General features: G+C 35.1%; 2 protein-coding genes across 2 annotated transcripts in view; one reads left to right on the top strand and one right to left on the bottom strand.

Annotated features, from left to right (window-relative positions):
- lrp2a (low density lipoprotein receptor-related protein 2a) overlaps nt 1-9,225 on the top strand; it is a 63,330-nt gene extending 54,105 nt beyond the window's left edge. The window contains 11 exon segments of the mRNA XM_030125145.1: nt 299-522; nt 613-792; nt 2,109-2,228; nt 2,383-2,473; nt 2,631-2,698; nt 4,182-4,299; nt 4,540-4,660; nt 4,876-4,986; nt 6,131-6,247; nt 6,583-6,654; nt 8,129-9,225. Coding sequence (XP_029981005.1) covers nt 299-522; nt 613-792; nt 2,109-2,228; nt 2,383-2,473; nt 2,631-2,698; nt 4,182-4,299; nt 4,540-4,660; nt 4,876-4,986; nt 6,131-6,247; nt 6,583-6,654; nt 8,129-8,299 — 1,393 coding nt within the window. The 3' untranslated portion in view covers nt 8,300-9,225.
- A 2,564-nt stretch (nt 9,226-11,789) lies between these two features.
- rdh1 (retinol dehydrogenase 1) lies at nt 11,790-19,008 on the bottom strand. Its single transcript, XM_030125782.1, has 6 exons — nt 18,912-19,008; nt 18,011-18,040; nt 16,591-16,921; nt 14,108-14,366; nt 12,196-12,359; nt 11,790-12,112 (listed from the first exon to the last, which is right to left on the bottom strand). The coding sequence occupies exons 1-6, from the start codon at nt 18,912-18,914 to the stop codon at nt 11,880-11,882; spliced, it is 1,020 nt and encodes a 339-aa protein (XP_029981642.1). The 5' UTR covers nt 18,915-19,008; the 3' UTR covers nt 11,790-11,879.
- Nucleotides 19,009-19,032: the final 24 nt, after the last annotated feature.

Here is a 19,032-nt window from a genome sequence, read left to right as displayed (position 1 = left end):
TGACAAAAACATTATATACATTGTTAATGTTTCCTTAGTTTCCTTTTTTCTGTACATCATGAAGCACTAACACCAGAGGAAAAAGAAGCTGATTTTACCTTCTATTATATTTTACATTGTTGCTCTTGTTTATTTTTGATTTATTTTAAAGCTGATGATTTTATTATTAATGACATTATATTAAATTACACTAGTATTTTTTTTTGTTTCAGTCTTAAGTATAACAACATTTTTAGTAATTACTTTATCTGGTAAATCAAGTAGTAATCATGGTGTTTGTGTGGTTGTGTCCTGGCAGAATGATGTACTGGACAGACTGGGGCAGGAAACCCAGAATAGAGTCAGCGTGGATGGATGGAGAACACAGAGAGGTGCTGGTCAACGAGGAGGACCTGGGCTGGCCCACGGGTCTGGCTCTGGACTACGTGAACGGAAACAGGATTTACTGGTGTGACTCCAAAGAAAACATCATCGAGTCAATGAAGCCTGATGGCACAGATAGGAGGATCGTCATATCAGGAGGTCAGACATAGACATGAGTGACACAGAAACCAGCAAAACCTGGGTATTGTGTGCGTTCATGGTTAAAGTTTCGTCTTTTCTCTATTCTAGACATTGGAAATCCTTACAGTCTGGATATTTTTGAGGGGCATGTGTACTGGACAACTAAAGAGCGAGGTGAAGTGTGGAGGACTAATAAGTTTGGGAGTGGAAATAAAGTCAAAGTTCTTACAATCAACCCCTGGCTGACGCAAGTTCGCATTTACCAGGAGCATCGACACAATCAGTCAGGTAAGTTTACTGCTTTTTATTATTATTATTATTATTATAACCTTTATTTAACCAGGAAAAAAGATCCCTGAGATTAAAAATCTCTTTTTCACGAGTGTCCTGGCCAAGACAGCAGCAGCAGCAGAAGTTACACAAAATGGAAATCACAGCTATACATCCACACTAAAAATATACATAAACACAATGAAAGTCAGTACAAAAAACAAACTTAAAACTGATAAGAACATACATATAAAACATCACCATTATTTTATAAGGTATTAAAAGCATAAGAACAATGTGCCTTAAAAGCATCTCAAAGCCAAACCTAATTCAATATATTGGAAAAACAGCTACATCCACATTTGTCCTTAAAATGACTTTGAATGTATTAAGGACGTGACATGATGTTGCAGATTTTGGAAAAAAACACAAGGATATTATGACGGAAAAATGCTAGAATTAGACAAAAAAAGAGCAATGCAACTGAACTTAACCTTTATTTTTGAAAAGTCAAACCAAATAAAAGTGCAGGAGAAAATAGCCTTTGAGTATTTTCGCTCAAGTACTGCACTTAGGTATACATTTGAGGTACTTAAGTAGAATTTTATACAGCTTTATTATTTTGCCCCACTGCTTTTCAGAGGCAGTTTACTTTTTATTGCATATACTGTATCTGACAGCTTTAGCTACTTTAAAATACAGTTTTTCATTTCTGTGTGTTTCTGTGTTGATTCAGATGGTTGGCAATGAACTGAGGGATTAAATTTTCCTTTATGTATTAAAAAATACCCCTCATTCTTAAACCAAAAGCTCCTTGGCTCACTGGAAAATGCATTGTCACACAAGTGAAAACAAAGCTGCTGAGTTCATGAGTAGCTGACATTTTAGAGATATTGTATGTCATTCTCACATGACAGTGACACTACAAACATATGATGATCATAAAGAGTAGCTCAAACTTAAATATCTGCACCACTAAAATATAATATCCATTTTGATGCAGCAGTAAAGTGAATCCCAATACAGTGACAGAGACCATTTTAATACATAATGAAGGTATTTAGTTTTAATATTTGCTGTGAATTTTGCTGATATATGCTTTCAGTAGGGGTTGAATACAGAATTTTTACAGTGTGTTGGTACTTTTAGCTGAGTAAAAGATCTGAATCCTTCCTCCTTTTCTGGTACTTTGAAGATTTTCAGATAATAAAAGCATTTAAAGATTTAATTTGCTGAAAGGGCAATGAATAATTTACTTGCATAACTTTGAATGATCTACTGTTGTCGTTTTTTTTGTGTCCTTTCTCTGAACTGTGTTGCTGTGTTCTCTTCAGTGCCAAACCCTTGTAAGAACATATGCAGTCACCTCTGTCTCCTACGACCTGGTGGATACACCTGCACCTGCCCACAAGGTTCCTCTCCGGTGCATTTTGACTCCAACGAATGCGATGCAGGTACACCACTGCCCTTTTTGCCTGACTCTCCTGTTACCTGTGTATTGCATCTCAGTTTGACATCCATCCTGTACATGTGCATGGCTGCTCCTCCATACTGTCGTGTGATTTTGTTGATTGTGATTTTGTGTGTGCTTGGCTTTTGCTCCTGCAGCCATTGAGGCACCTGTTGCAATGCCCCTTGCATGCAGATGCATGAATGGTGGAACCTGCTACACTGATGAGGGGGGTCTGCCCAAGTGCAAGTGAGTGTAGCTGCAGGATTTTCATCAGTGAATGATTAATTTACTAAGAGACAAAGAAAGTAATATTCTTGGTGTTAAAATGCTGATAAAGATATTTTTTTTTTACAGATTTCTTAAAGTGAAAAAAATAAATTATGTTTGCTGTCATTTTGTGCAGATGTCCATATGGTTATGTGGGCAGTTACTGTGAGATGGGCCAAGTGAAACGTGCTCCTGCAGGAACAGGTACTGCAATTTATGTCAGAAACATAATCTATCCCAGAATTTGTCTTAAAATGTTAACCCTGTAAAGCCTGAACCATTAAATCATTGACAGAAAATTCCAGTTCTTTGAAACTGGAGCCTTTATTGGTCCTTCTGAACAATCAAAACATTTTTTTTCAAATATCAATTTCCATGTATGAGTTTCAATTTTGCATCATTTTTGATACTTTGGGTCTCAATGCTCAAATATTTTTGAACAAACAAAAACATAATATAACACAAACATGTCTCATAAATTGGTAATTCCTTTTTCAAAATAGGCAAAGTTCTGCCTTCTTCCTCATTAATGACAATTATGTAGTCACTGGAAAGGCGTCTTGTGAACGAATTCCTCCCCCCGGTGGATTATCCATGTATTGCATGTATCTAATTGTATACATCAGGTTTTTCAAGAAAAAAATATCACTGATCATGAAGAGGGCTTCAAAACTCATGTATCAAATATGATACATTTGGCATTATAGGGTTAAGTAACTCTTGAACTGCTGATCCTGTTCATATTGTCGCTGTCGGGTGGAAACCTCTTATATCTGAAACAGTTATTTTTCAGGAAACTGGAAAAACAATCTATATTCTAAATAAATGAGTGTAGTTCAGAGATGTAGTCACAAGCCATTTTCAACACTTTACATTGGTTAAATATTTTCAAAACCACCAGGTCACATGAAGACTGACCTATAGAATTGTTTTATGCCAAAAAAAAGACCAAAAATGGACTTACGAGGTTTCTGCCCTTTCAGTAGTATAATTATACATCTCAATTGGACATTAGTGTAACTTGCTTTAGTTACATAGTCATTCTGTAGAACCAATTCATGAGGTTTTGTCTGAGCAAAAACTATTATTGTAGATGCTTGTAGTTGAATATAAAATATATATGCATCCTTTTCACTGAAACATCTAGATTAACTTTGTAGTAAGTAGTAAATCAATACAAAGTATTTATTGTTCTAATTAAAAGAACAACAGTTAAATACCGCAGATATTTCCTGCTGTGTTTATTCTGGCAAACTCTTCTATTTACGAAAAATTTATGACCTTAATAAACCAGACTGAAACTTTAAGTTCTCAGTCAAATGATGTATGACACTGGATGCTGACTGCTGGAATGGCTTAGAAAAACAAAATAAATTCAGTCTTTCAGCACCAAAAATGATGAACTCACTCTTGTTACTGATTGACTTAAAAACTGCTCAGTCCGAACAGTTTTTAAAACAGGTCAGCGAATACTAAAAATGCTGAAATTACACCTTTCCTCAATAAATAGCCCAAGAATAATTCAGTCAATCAATGCTTAACTTCCCCAATGTGTAAACAAATAGGGCATTAAAGAATAAAGGATTAGTCCACTAAATTAGCTCAGCCCACTCGTCAAATGTGCTCGATAAAGTATTATTAGAATTATTTTTTAACAATGAGTTTTTTCATTTTCTTTGGTCTTTAGCTGTGGCTGTTCTGCTGGCAGTCATCATCATCCTCATTACTGGAGGTTTGGCTGTTGGCGTTTTTCTCAACTACAAACGAACAGGATCCTTCATCCCTTCCATGCCCAAACTACCAAGGTAATGTATCCATCAGCTGAGGTTCACACGATGTGGTCAGAAATAAAAATAATCAACTTTAGTGCTGAATAATTAATTGAAATATGATCAAAATCGCAATATTTCTAGTAAAAGTCTGCAGAGATAACTATTAAATCACAATTCACTTGACAATTGCATTCATCTACCTAAATATATTTTCCGGTCTCCAATAAAAACTTTTATATCAGAGTCTAATGGGGGTGTTTTTGTTTCATGCAGTCTCAGCAGCCTGGTGAAATCTGGAGACACGGGAAATGGAGTGACGTTTCGTTCAGGAGAAAATGTCGATCTCGGACCTTCGCACATTGGGGTGTCTTTCATTGACACAGCCATGCAGATGGTGAGTTCTAGAGGGGCTTATTAGCAGTTAACCGTGACTGAAAGTAAACCATCAGCAATCTTGATTCCCAAACAAGTGCTGTGTGTGTTATTTATTAACAGCTTTAGCTCTAAACTGCTCAGTCAGCAAGAGTTTAGTAACAAGAGGTTAGCAAATTGCATTTTTATGGTTCAGCGATTACTCAAAAACATGTTTTTTAACTTAATGGTCCTTAGGATGATAATTTCGCCATGGAAGCTGGAAGGCAGCCAATTACATTTGAGAACCCATTGTACGCCAACGCTGCCGGAGTGTCTGGAGATCCAGCTGTCATTCATGCAACACAGGTACAATGTTTACACAGACATTAGGCCAAGTATAAATGTCTCAGAACCACACAGTATCAATCAGTGTGTGATTAAATGAACATACAGCTCTGGAAAAACAAAAGAGATAAATTGTTTTACTATTTGTGCAATTACTCTTTATTAGAAGACAGGATTTCTTTTTAATTCATTTCTTTTTAATCTTCTTTCCCCTTATTTATTTAAGTGTATGTGAACATACAAATATGCAAGCGTGTATATGTGTACATATTAAATGGCCAAAAAACAAAACCTCCTATCTGCAAATTTTTAGATTTTGAGTTTTCACATTAAATGGTGAGAACAAGGATGACTCCACATTTTCAGTCTATCTGCAAGATAATCCCGCCCTTTCTTATGACATGAAGGTCACCTGACAACAACAACAACAAAGACCATACTATAATAAAACTAAACCATCAATCAGTCAATCAAATTTTATTTATATAGCGCCAAATCATAACAAAAGTTATCTCATGACACTTTACATATAGAGTTGGTCAAAACCAGACTCTAAGCCAATTTACAGAAACCCAACAGAATCCTCCAGGATCCACGTTTTTTTTGTTTCCTGAAAAAAGTGATTTTTTCAGATAGGAGGTTTTCTATTTTGGCCATGTGTGTTTGTATGTGTCTGTACATATAGTTTGTTTGAAGGGGATTTGTGTATTTTTGTACGTAGGTATGTTATGTCTGGCTGTATATGGATTTGGCAAGGGTCCAGTGCTTGGGGTGGGTGGGATGGGTGGGAGGGCAGATGGACAGGAACTGGATACAGTTGTTTCATGCTCAAGTTGTATGTTTTTGTTGTGCATTTGAAAATTGAAAATAAAAAAGACCTTGATCAAAAAACAGAAGACAAGATTTCTAGACCATCCCCCACCAAAAAAAACTGTCGTATCAATTTAATTAAAACGCAGTGTCTTCAGATCTGGAGTAATGAAATTGATCCAGAGGGATTCATTTAGGTTCAGGTCTGGAAATTTGAAGTGAAATCCTAACCTAAAGAACAAACTAAAATATAGTTTCATAGGAGCCAAATTGTGGAATCTCTTATTTTTTCAGTGAAAGCGTCATGACAGAATGCCATTATCAATGTGAGTAAACCCTAAATTTTTTGACACAGGTGACAGTCAATGTGAGCAGTGACCAGTTAGCAAACAACTTTGTGAACCCGACGTATCGCGCAGATCAGAGCGTGGGCATCGTGAACACAACCTCTGTCAGCACCAAACCTGTTCAGGTGAGTCTTTGGTTCATGTCTCTTCAAAATCTTAAACAATACAATATCTGAATGAACTGAACTTTAGGTCTTAAATGTCTTGAATGCAGTTTTCACTGGTTTGTGTGGATTTAGGGGATGATTTAATGAAGCTTGTTATAAATAAAGGTATTAGAGTCACACAGGAACATTAAGACACAATAAAAACCATCAGTAAATCCTTACCTGTATTCTTCTGTATCACTTAAGTCTGGTCTCATTGATGATGGCCTTAGAACAAACATTCTAATGTCTTAGAAATTCTTACTGAGACCTGCATCATGTCCAGTGTGACGCCACCTGCTGTTTGTTTGCAGGAGTCAAAGTGGACCTTATTTAAAAGAAAACTGAGGCCGGGCACCACGTTTGACAACCCTTCATACTCAGAGGTGAGTTTGGACACAGTACATAAAGTTTTAAAGGTTTGTTTTTGTACTTTGTAGTCACTAAAGCCATATGATGTTCAAGCTTAAGTGGATTTGTCATGTGTATTTACACATACAATAAAATACAATAAAATGGGGCTCACTCTGACTATCAACTCTTAAAATCAATAAATAATACATAAACAATCCAGCAAAAGTAATACCAGGCCAAATCATATGACACTTATTTATTTGGCTTACAAAGTAGAAAAGTTGTACATTCACAGCTCCAGGTTTTGACTTATTAAACCCTTAAAGACCTAAAATTCTCTTCTTCCAAATGAATTTGTCTCTACATTGAACCTTTCCTTAGTTATTTATTACCATTTATTATTTTAGTCTCAGCATTTTTCACTGAAATATTCAATTTGCTGATCATGTAGATGTGATTAAATGCTAAGGTTATATCAGAATGGAGAAAACTGAGGAAGACGTGACTTTTTCAATGAAATATGGCATTAACTGAACATTAAAACAAGCGTCTACAGCAGGAGTATCAAACTCATTTTCTTCCAGGGGCCACATTCAGTCCAATTTTATCTGAAGTGGGCTGGACCAGTACAATAATAGCATAATAGCCAATTAATAATGACAACTCCAAATTGTTTTAGTGTAAAAAATAACATTCAATTATGCCAATATTTACATTTACAAACTATCCAAACAAAAAGGATGTGAACAACCTGAAAAAAATGAAATTTGTTAAGAAATATAAGTACAATTTTATTAATATTATGCCTCAACTTATCATTTGTACATGTGCATTACATATGGGATCTACAAAGGCGCAAAACATTTAGTAACAGGCAGAATATTGTTAAAATTGCACTTAATTTTCTTGAAACATTTTAGGTTGTTCATATTTGTTCAGGTTATTCACATTTTATTGTTAAGGGATAGTTTTGTAATGTAAATATTTTCATAATTTAAGGTTTTTTGCACTAAATCAAAGAGAAAAAAATGGTGTTATCATTATTTATAGGTTATTATGATATTATTTTTGAGTTCGATTCCCTAACTTGCACTTTGTAAATTCATCCTGTGGGCTGGATTGGAAACTTTGGCTGGCCTGTTTTGGCCCCCGGGCCGCATGTTTGACACCTGTGGTCTACAGTATCACTTGTTGAATGACATGGGTTTTATTGGTGAATCAATGTTGCAGAAAATGATGGTGTTTCCACATTCACTACCGAGTCTCTGAACATCCAAATGTCATATCTGATGCCGCTAAAAAGCTGAGAAACTGCATTTTTACCTTAATAATTTCAGTGTTTTGGTGGTTAAAAAGTTATTTAACATTTTAGATGAGTAGATGTTTTAGGTCAGTGGTGGCTGTTTTGGTCTTTGAGGGTTCAACTTCAGCCTTTTGCAGTTCTGTCATCTCTGAAACTGTGATTCTGATCTGAAATAAACCTCAGTGTCTGTTTCTTTTTAACAGATGAAGGATGAAAAGCCTGCAGGAGGCAGCGGGGAGCCCTCTGCTCCCGAACCCTCTCCGTTCGTTCCTCCCGCCAAACTTCAGAAGAGGGATCGTCCAAGCACCTTTTCTCCGACCGAGGACAGTTTCAAAGACACAGCCAACCTCGTCAAAGAGGACAGCGACGTATAACCCTTTTCTCACAGACGGGAGTGGAAAAAAGAAACACACTTTGCACAGATTTTATTTTTTTATGCAGCCTGTGTACAAAAACTCAAATTGTTTTAGAGAGAGATACATTTCTATAAAATGAAGAGAAACGTCTTCTGTGACTATGCCTTCTGACATTTCTTATGCCAATTCTTGTGTTAATGTTTTTTTTCTTTATTCTGATGTACAATATGTATATCTTTGCACTGATGCTGCTGTTAGAAATGTTAATAAATATGTTGTATATTTGTAAATTTGAACAGTAAGATTTTGTCATTGATATGAGGCTGAAATAGATCTTATGAATAGTTCAACATAAACACAGTAACACGTATAAAAGGTGAGTTGCATTCTGACTGTACAGTACTTATATCATCAGATTATTATAGACGTATGATGCCATGGAACGAAACTGAAGATGTATTTACTTCATACTCTGTGTTTATATACCTCATTTCAGGGCTGAAACAAATTAAATCAAGACAAATAAGATTGAATTATAACTTACAGATACATTTGTATCAGCTAAAATACGACACGCAACTTATTGTACCTAATCAAACTAATTTCTACCTTACAACCACTGACTTTGTGACTTTGAATCAGTCTGATCATTTTTAGTACTGATATTGGAACAATGGCCAAAAAAAATACTTGAATGTGCCCGTGTTTGTTGCATAAAAGTGAATTTATGTAGTTGATTATCTTGAGGAGCGATGCGTTACCTGAAGCAGATGTAGACAGTCATTTTGTAAACAGTTCAGAAAATTGTATCTTTCAGAATGATTTATTTTATATTGCAATGACGACAAATAAAACACTATATCTGTGATCATCCACAAAACACCCTTGTTGTTTAAATTGCTGCTGTTGAGACATGAATGAATAAATTTTCCTATTTTGTAAAACTGACTGGAGTTTCTTTTTTCCACATGTAGTCGCTAAAAAAATTATTAGACTACCCCTTGTTTTCTTCAATTTCTTGTTCATTTTAATGCCTGGTACAACTAAAGGTACATTTGTTTGGACAAATATAATTATAACAACAAAAATAGCTCATTAGAGTTTAATTTCAGAGCAGATATCTAGAATTTTCCATGTTTTCTTGATAATAACCAAAACCACTTCAGTTCTTATATCCGTAGCTATGGCACTGTACTGCCAAAAACAGTGCTTTTAGGCACTCCATGTTTTCTTTTCTGTCTGTTTTAGTCTCATACACACAGGAGTTAGTTTTTGATAACTTTTGATGGCCTAATATTTTTTTCCATGACTGTAGATCATTAGTTCATCTGAATACACCATTTACAGTCGTGTGCAAAGGTCTCGACAAGAATATACAAGAAATATATACATTTTTACATGCAAAAGTCCAAATTAAATGCCATCTACAGACTAAACTTAGCTAATGTGAACCAAAAATTGAAAATATTTGTTGTGTTGAATAAAACCTGAAGCAGTACTACATAAACATAAACATGTCATGTGGATTCACAGAGGCTGTTTTGTTTTTTTATCAACTAGATTTTTTATTATTTTTTTCCAAACATATCACATCATCACACATCAAACATTAACATTAGAGCATTGGTAAATTACCCAAATACCTGCCCACCCTGTAACCAGATGGGGTCTTCATATCCATATAGTGGCTTTTTATCCCACACACATCAACTTTGAGTATCCATCGATATAATATATACAGAAACCATAGATAGCTACACAGATGTGGGCTGTTTTGTTTTTAATGCTGTACATATTTTCTGTACATCCCAGTTGTATATTAATGCTGAGAAATGCAGATGTGTAGTCATATCATTGATAAAATAATGAACCTAATGGTAGCCCAAGACTTTTGCACAGCACAGTATTTATGGTTTATATAATACTAGTGGCATTGTACCCGTGGTGCCATTGTACAATAGGATGAGAGGCTAAAATCGCCCAGCATTCCTCACAACATTTGAATACGGACATAAAATTGTGCCTAGTAGATAGTCGGGTAATGTTTCTATTCATTTGGTGAGTTTGGCGGCGATCGGGCCTGTGAAGGCTGAGGAAAATCCGTACAAACGCCCTCCTGTGCTGCAACATCGATCGATTGGACACAGAACGTGCATTATATAGTAGGATTGACATATATAGAACTGTGCAAAAGTCACTTACACCACCTCTAGTTTTGTGGTTTTCGGGTGTTGAAATGATGTTTATTTTTCATTCCCTTTTTTATTCAGATGTAAGACGAAAATACACAAAATCTGTGCACAGTCTCAAAAGAGACAAAAAACTGAACTAAAGGTTAAAATCAGTAATAAGTTTGACCCCTGACCCCATCACAAGAAACAGCACAAACATTTAGAAACAGCTGATATGTGTTGAATACAACCTGGTATAAAACATCAGAAAATTAATGTAATAAATCTCATATACATTCATTCATTATCTGAACCCGCTTTATCCTCACTGGGGTCACGGGGGTCGCTGGAGCCTATCCCAGCTACTCATGGGCGAAGGCGGGGTTCACCCTGGACATGTCACCAGTTCATCACAAGGCTGACATATAAAGACAAACAACCAATCAGTCTCACATTCACACCTATGGGCAATTTAGATTAACAGATTAACCTATCAGTGCATGTCTTTGGAGAACATGCAAACTCCACACAGGAAGGTCCCACCCCCATCGACTGGTGTTGGAATCGAACCCAGGACCTTCTTGTACTATCCACTACACTGCTTAAATCTCATATTGTATGACCAAAAATATTAAAGGCAGGTCACATTAAGTACTACCAGTTTGGTTTATAGAAGATGTTTTTTTCCCTGAAACTTTTATTTTTACTGCTGTACACACTTCACATACTATATACAGATTATATAAATGTGAGGTGATTATAAGTTTACTAAACCAAGCCTAGGACTTTTGTTTGTTTGCTTGTTTTTCTTTCTTTCTTTCTTTCTTTCTTTCTTTCTTTCTTTCTTTCTTTCTTTCTTTCTTTCTTTCTTTCTTTCTTTCTTTCTTTCTTTCTTTCTTTCTTTCTTTCTTTCTTTCTTTCTTTCTTTCTTTCTTTCTTTCTTTCTTGTGTAAACACATTGGCACTACTATTAAACCAGTAAAATTATTTGGTTGTCAGAACAATATGGTGTATATTTATTTGTGTATGAGGTTAGTTTGTAAATGATAAAGATTTTTTTTATATTCATATATTGTATTTATGTTGTATGAAAACATTCTGTCAATTCATCATGTGATGTTTCGTTGCTTTTATTAAAAAAACATCCAATTAAAAACCATCACAACATCAGCACTGGTCTTGAAAAGTTATGAAATGTCCTTTTAAGAGGAGAAATAAATATGATGTGAATATAATTCTTTCTTTCTTTCTTTCTTTCTTTCTTTCTTTCTTGTGTAAACATACTGGAATTCTACTATTAAACCAGTAAAATTATTTGGTTGGTGAATCTTTTTTTTTTTTTTAACCTAAATGAAAGCAGAAAATAATATTAATATAAAATATTTTTAAGGAGACATGTTCATAAAGTTAAGTTTGAGTATTTTAGTTTATTCTTTCTTCTTTTTCTCATTTTTGGGTGCAGGAAGAAGAAGATTAGTAATAAAATCTGAAACAAATGATGGTAGGTAGGAGAGAGGAATCCACAGGAACTTGGCGTCCCATCCAGCTCCGTAACGGGTGCGTGGGAAGCGAGCGGTCAGGGCATGACTCATACACCAGGTCACTTTGGAAATGTCTGGACTGCACAAGATGCCCAGAGAGAAGTCCTGGGCTTTAACATCTGACAGGTGAAGCAGAAAGAGGAGGGTCAGACAAAATGATAAGGGTTTCAATCGTGCATGGAGAACATTGAGCTCCTCTTACAGTCATTGATGTATGAGGCCCCGTAGGAGTCTTTCACATCTTGAGGAAGGCGAGTCCAGAGTCTCCTCAGGTCGGCTTCGATGAGATCTGGTCTGGTCACAGCGGTCTTGAAGAAACCGGGTTCAATGATGCTCACATTGATACCGAAGTGTTGCATCTCTCTCCTGGGGCCAACACACAATATTACTTAAATCTTATTCTATGGATTTTTTGACCATATTAACGACATTTAAACCACGAGTATTCATATAACAGTTATTTATGTGTATTAAGTCACAGTAAGTCCAGGTAAAAGTCCCTTAGCATGACATTATGAACAACAAACAAGCTTAAACTGCAAACATACCACCAGCACTATTTTATCCATCTTGCAATATACACCATATATACACACAATCCCCCCCCCTTTGTTTTTGCTTCTCCTCTGAATATTTTCACACATTATCTGTCATTTCACACAGAAATGAATGATTCCGTATGAAAAAAAAAAAAAAAAAAAATTACAGGAAAACTGTGTGTGGAGTTTACATGTACACTCTTTTCTGGGCACCATAATACAAAATAACTGTAAGTTCAATATACATGTTATTAGGGTTCATTTGAAAGGCAACATCCTTTAGTTTCCAGGTTTAACAAGTGACTGAAATACTGTCTAAACCAGGGGTGTCAAGCTCATTTTCTTTTGGGGGCCACATTCAGCCCAATTTAATCTGAAGTGGGCCAGACCAGTAAAATAATAGCATGATAACCAATAAATAACGACAACATTGTTTTGGTGCAAAAAATAACGTTCAAATATGCCAATATTTACGTTTACAAGCTATCCAAACAAAAAGGATGTGAACAACCTGAAAAAAACAAAACAAAAAAAAAACGGAATTTGTTAAGAAATATAAGTACAATTTTATCAATACTATACCTTGACTTATCATTTATACATATGCACAAAACATTTAGTAACAGGCAGAAAATTATTAAAACTGCACTTAATTTTCTTCATTTCTTCATTTTGTTCAAGTAATTCACATGCTATTGTTAAATGATAGTTTGTTAATGTAAACGTTTTCATAATTTAATGTTTTTTGCACTAAATCAAAGAGAAAAAAATTGGTGTTGTCATTATTTATAGGTTATTATGATATTATTTTTGAGTTTGATGTCCTAACTTGCACTTTGCAAATTCATCCCATAGGCCGGATTGGAACCTTTGGCAGGCCAGTTTTGGCCCCTGGGCCGCATGTTTGACTCCTGTGGTCTAAACTATATCAGTCTAAACATCTAAATATAACTCTAACCTGATGGTGACTTGGTGAACGTTAGGAGGTTAAAGGCCACTGAAGTAAAAGTACATGACTATTAACAGCAAAATGTAGGTAAAGTATTAAAAAAGAAGTGGTTTTGTCCCTCTGACTGTTATATTGTTGTATCTGACATCATTATGTTATTAATAACATGTTACTATTGTAAAAACAAAGCTTTGGTACACTCATCTGTTCAGAATATTTTTGAATATTAAATTAATTTTACCCAAATGACGAATTTAGAGAGAAAAGTCATGTTTGGAGGAGCTGTTAAAAAGTCATAGAAATGTGAATTTACTACATATCTGGAGACAAAAAAGCTGGAAACCATTCAGTTAAACTTCCACAAAATATCATCTTTTACAGGTTTGCTGTATTATCTGTTGTGTAAATCTTCATCTTAAACATTACTAAAGTGGTCAAATAAATCTAGTGGAGTAAACAGTATAATATTTGTCTCTGAAATCTGTAAAGTGGGATAAAATGGAAATATCCATAATTGTCTCAGATTTGTATCAAAGTTTAAGTAAAAACACTTATTCCAGTGCTGGTTGCAGGTTTAATCTCTGTTCTTAATGTTCTGAGTTGTATAAAGACCTGAGTTTCGGTACCTGAGGCTGTCGGAGAAGGCTTCCACTCCGTACTTGGACAGACAGTATCCTCCCCCAGTAAGGGCCAGTCTGCCCAGTATACTGGCCACGTTTACCACCCTGCCCCGGGCCTTTTTCAGAAGAGGCAGAAAAGCCAGAGTCACCTCAATGACACCAATCAGGTTCACATCCAAAACCTTTCTGAAATCCTCCAGCTGCATCCATTCAGTCGGACCAATAGGAATGGACCTGCCGGCGTTATTCACAAGCCCCCACAGACCTGCAGATGAACAGTAAACCCACAAACACATGAAGGGAAAACAGCAGATAAGGACAGTACTGAAATAAAATGCTAAAAATGTATGTTTTTTACACAAACCACATGGTTAAATGCTTTAAGGGATCAAACAAATAAGTCTAAACCTCTACCTCCACTGGCAAACTGTATGCAACAACTCAAGTAATGATTAACGAACAATAAACTAATGAGATTGTAGTTTTCCCTGTGCTTAATGCATTAGAGACCACAGATAGTGGAAAACACAACAATCAAACATTATTTCTTAAAGTCCTTCTTTTTTATTTGTCAGAGGTTCAGATATGAAAAAAATGTTTTTACAAAAAAACAAGAAAATGTTAAAAATGTAATTCTTGCAAAAGAGAAAATGGGACTTTGAGAGACTGTTGATGGTGGAACAGTAAGTAAAATACTTTTTGCATCTATTTGATAAGTATTTTTGTAAATTGTAAATTTTTGGTCCTGGTGATTACGTCTGAACACCTTTATTTATTTATTTTTTTAATTAAAATGCCTATATGTAGATTATATTTTAATTTTCCTTTATTTGACTACAATCAGTGTTTAACTAATTAAGTTTATGATTTAAGGACACATTTATTTCCCATCTGTTAGAAAATTAGTATTGTTATAGTATAGTTCATATAGCTGTTAAAACTGTAATATTAACAGGTTAACTGTTAAGTCAGCCCACTATAAATAAAAAGTCTAATAAAGTGTAGAACAAGATGCAGAGGAGCTTTCTATTGGTCTGGAGTAAAGTAAGCGATGTAACAAGATAACAAATTACATAAAATATGCAACTAGAAATAAAAACAAAACAAGAGAAAAGCAACAGGACAAGATATAAAACATATAACTTATGCAAATAAGGTAACAAGACATAAAAGTTTACTTTCAGACACTGTTGTGATGGCAGAAGAGTAAGTAAAATTGTTTTTCTGAAAATGTGACATGGTTTTTGTTAATTGGGCTAAATGATACTAATCAACATGCTGGTAATTACATGAAAACAGTCTTTATGTTAAAAGTATATGTTAAACATATCTAGATTTAAACTGTTTAAACTGTTATACAAACATATGATCTGGTCCCAGTATAAAAATGGAGGTTCTTAAATGTGCTGTTACATCAATATTCTGTCTTATATGTTAATGTGTGCTTGATGTTCCTCATCTAGTTGGTATGTGTTGTCCATTACCATCTGATATTGTTCTTACCATCACTGGTATGTGCTGCCCATTACCATTAGTGTTGTTGTAGTTTTTTGTTTTTTTTCTTACCATTGTTGGTATGTAATTATTGCTGTTCTTTACCACTTGTGGCATTGCAGTTTTTTGTTTTTACCATTGTTGATGTAATTATTATCATGTAAGTTAACGGTTAACTGTTACCTGTGGTAACACCACCAGGAATGTACTTTGTTTCTTTTTTTTTTTTTTTTTACACACATTTTGGTTATGCAATGTAAATACTGTCAAATGAGTTCATTCTAATTTGGTTTAGGCCTATTTTGTTCATTGTTCTGACTTGAAGTCAAAGGAGAGGAGTGAGTATTTAAAATGTTATTATGTTAAGTTATTTGATGATGAGAATGGGGGTGGGATTAAATAAGTTTTTCTTCTTCCCACTCCTTTTCGAGTATAAATGAATGATTTTTTTTTTTGAATTTTGAATTTGCATGTATTCTGTAAATGCTTGAAATAAACAAACGAATGAATGAATAAGAATATATTTTTATTTTCCTTTATTTGCTGATTAACTGAGTTTATGATTTTAAAACTTTTCACTTTTGTGATAAGTAATAAGTTACTTTACTTTTATATAGTTGCTAAAAAACTTACATTACTTGCTAAATTACCTTCCTGACACTGAGTGAGACACTTTAAAAAGTAGTATTTTAAACTCAGAAGTATGAGTTTAACAACACTGAAAAATTAGACATGTTAAATCCACTCCCAACAAATCAAAAGCCTCTTAAAGTTTGGATCAGGGTGCAGAGGAGCTTCTACTGAATATTTATGGACTGTTAAACCATGGCCTGTTTGGTCAGTTTTCCCCTCCTGTTAAATCTGAGTCTGTCAGGAGGAGGATGATGGGTTGATGAGGGGTGGTCCAGGTTGTCTTTATCTCCTCCAGTGCCTCACTCGGACTGGCACCCTTATCTGCCCCCCCCCCCCCCCCCCCCCCACCCCCTTCCCCTCACCTCTCTCTCCGACCTCCGCGCGCACAGCCTCCACCGCCCTGCGGATGCTCGCGCTGTCTGTGACATCCAGCTGGAGGGTCTTCAGCCTGGGGGAGGCCAGGGAGGACAGAGCAGACGCACCTTCCTCTGTCAGACATGCCGCGATCACTCGGAACCCTCTGCCATCCAGCTGACGGGCCAGCAGGTTCCCGAAGCCGCTGTCACAGCCGGTGATCAGCACATGTCTGTGGGGGAAGCTGGAAACTTTAAGGGAGTCTCTGATGAACCAGAGGATGGAGGTGAGGATGGTCAGGAAGAAAGCACAGGAGGAGGCTGGATGAGACAGGACCACCTGAAAAACAAACAAAAATAAACTGGATGAGACAGGACCACCTAAAAAACAAACAAAAATAAACTGGATGAGACAGGACCATCTAACAAACAAACAAAAACAAACCCTGCCATTTATTTTGGTATGATCAACTCTTTCATCCATATTCAATATTTGTTAAATATTAGAATTATATATGTGCCAAGTTTGGAACAAATTGAAACAAAATTGATGTTTTTACAGACATTTGAAATTTCGTCCATTATAAGTAAATTGGAAAAGAAAAGGATTTAAAAATGTAACAAAAAATTTTCATAACAAGATATCACTTAGGTATTTCACAGAGTGATGTCAAAAAATAATTTAACATTTTGAGCAAATTGAGTTAAAATTGACATTTTTATAGTGATTTGAAATTTCACCCTTTATAAGTAAATGGGGGGAAAAAAGATTTTAAAAATTCATTAAAAAAAAAAAAAAAAATTAACTTTGACCTACTTTTCCCAAAATGTAAAGGACATCTGTTCTGGATCACTGGCAATCTATAAATCCAATTTAATATGAATTCAACCAATAGTTTTGCTGCCAAAATGTTAACAAACAAACAAACAAACAAAACAACTGGTGCCTGACACAAGAAACCCCACCCCTCGCATGTATTGTAGCTTATTTTGGCATCAATCCAGCTGATGTCATCATGTCTCTGCATGTGCTGATGTCAGCATATCAACTGTCTATATTTGTGCCAAGTTCGAAGCAAATTGAAACAAAATTGATGTTTTTATAGACATCTGAAATTTCACCATTATTAGTAAATGGGAGAAGAAAAAAGATTTTAAAAATTCATAAAAAAACATCTAATTTTGACCTACTTTTTCCCAAAATGTAATGAGTTCTATTCTGGGTCACTCACAATCTATAAACCCAATCTGGTATGAATTCAACCAATATTTTTGCTGCTAGAGTGTTAACAACAAAACAAACAAAAAAAAACTGAACCAAAAACACTGTCCCTTGCCTCCCCTTTGGGGGGGGCGGGGTAACAATTTACAGTGTTGAATTCTGTAGGATGTTTCTAGTGAAGGTTGATGAAAACAGAAGTGAACTCACCTCTACAACATCTGCAAGGTCAGCTGACACCTGAGTGGAAAACCAGGAGACAAGTTTCAACTGATTATGAAATCTCTTCAATGTTGTACTCATGTGATTATATTTTTGACATTTCACTTCTTTTCTCCTCATATCTGCATACATCTCACAGGTCCTTTTTTCATCTCACAGCAGATAATTTGGCCACAGAATGAGAAGTTTGCATCCCTAAAAATCAATTCCATGACTATGATTTTTACCTGAGTTTTAGAAATTTCATAATTTTTCCATGTTTGAGAATCTTGAACATCAGACAGATTATTGGTCCATGTACAATTCATGAATTAAAAACTGTGACTGTCTGATTATGTCTGATATTGTCAGATTTTTCAGGAGACACAAAAAGTTAACCAGAAATTAGGTATTTGATGATTTTGGCAAAAAAGAAATTCAGTAGGAAGGTGATGATATTAGAGTTTACTTTTTTAAAAGTACATCAAATGCATTGTCTTAATGATGAAAACAGGCCTTGTGTGTACTTTTCACCAGACAATTAGATTCTAAACATTAACTGTTTTACTGTAGCAGCAGTAATATGAAGCCAAAAACATCTAATAAAATAATAAAACACTGACGGAGACCATTTACTGCACAATGATAACTGTGACTTAGTATACTTTAACTACATTCAGCTTTCACTGAAGGACTTTTACTTTAAGTGGAATGTAGTTCTTCTTTGGTAAATAATCTTAATACTTCTTCTACCACTGACCACCAGGTGGAATCACAGCCCATTAGCATGTAAACTTAAAAAATTTAAAAAAAAATCAGTTTCTGTATCTATCTGCTGTTTCTGCAAAATGAACTGACTCTAATACGTTACTTGCAGCTAATAACAATAATAATGATAATGCAAACATACCATTACTGCAGTTCTGAGTAGACCTGTCCTGAATTGACCAAATGAACAAATATCCTTATATCTCAGTGTGCACAAGAAGCTCCACGTTATGTTTCATGCCAAGTTGTGTCTGCAGTGTCAA

Source organism: Sphaeramia orbicularis, chromosome 21 (genome assembly GCF_902148855.1).
Source record: "Sphaeramia orbicularis chromosome 21, fSphaOr1.1, whole genome shotgun sequence".
NCBI classification, from domain to species: Eukaryota; Metazoa; Chordata; class Actinopteri; order Kurtiformes; family Apogonidae; genus Sphaeramia; species Sphaeramia orbicularis.
Note: the sequence above shows the minus strand (reverse complement) of the source record. Positions and strands in the feature narration are given on the sequence as shown.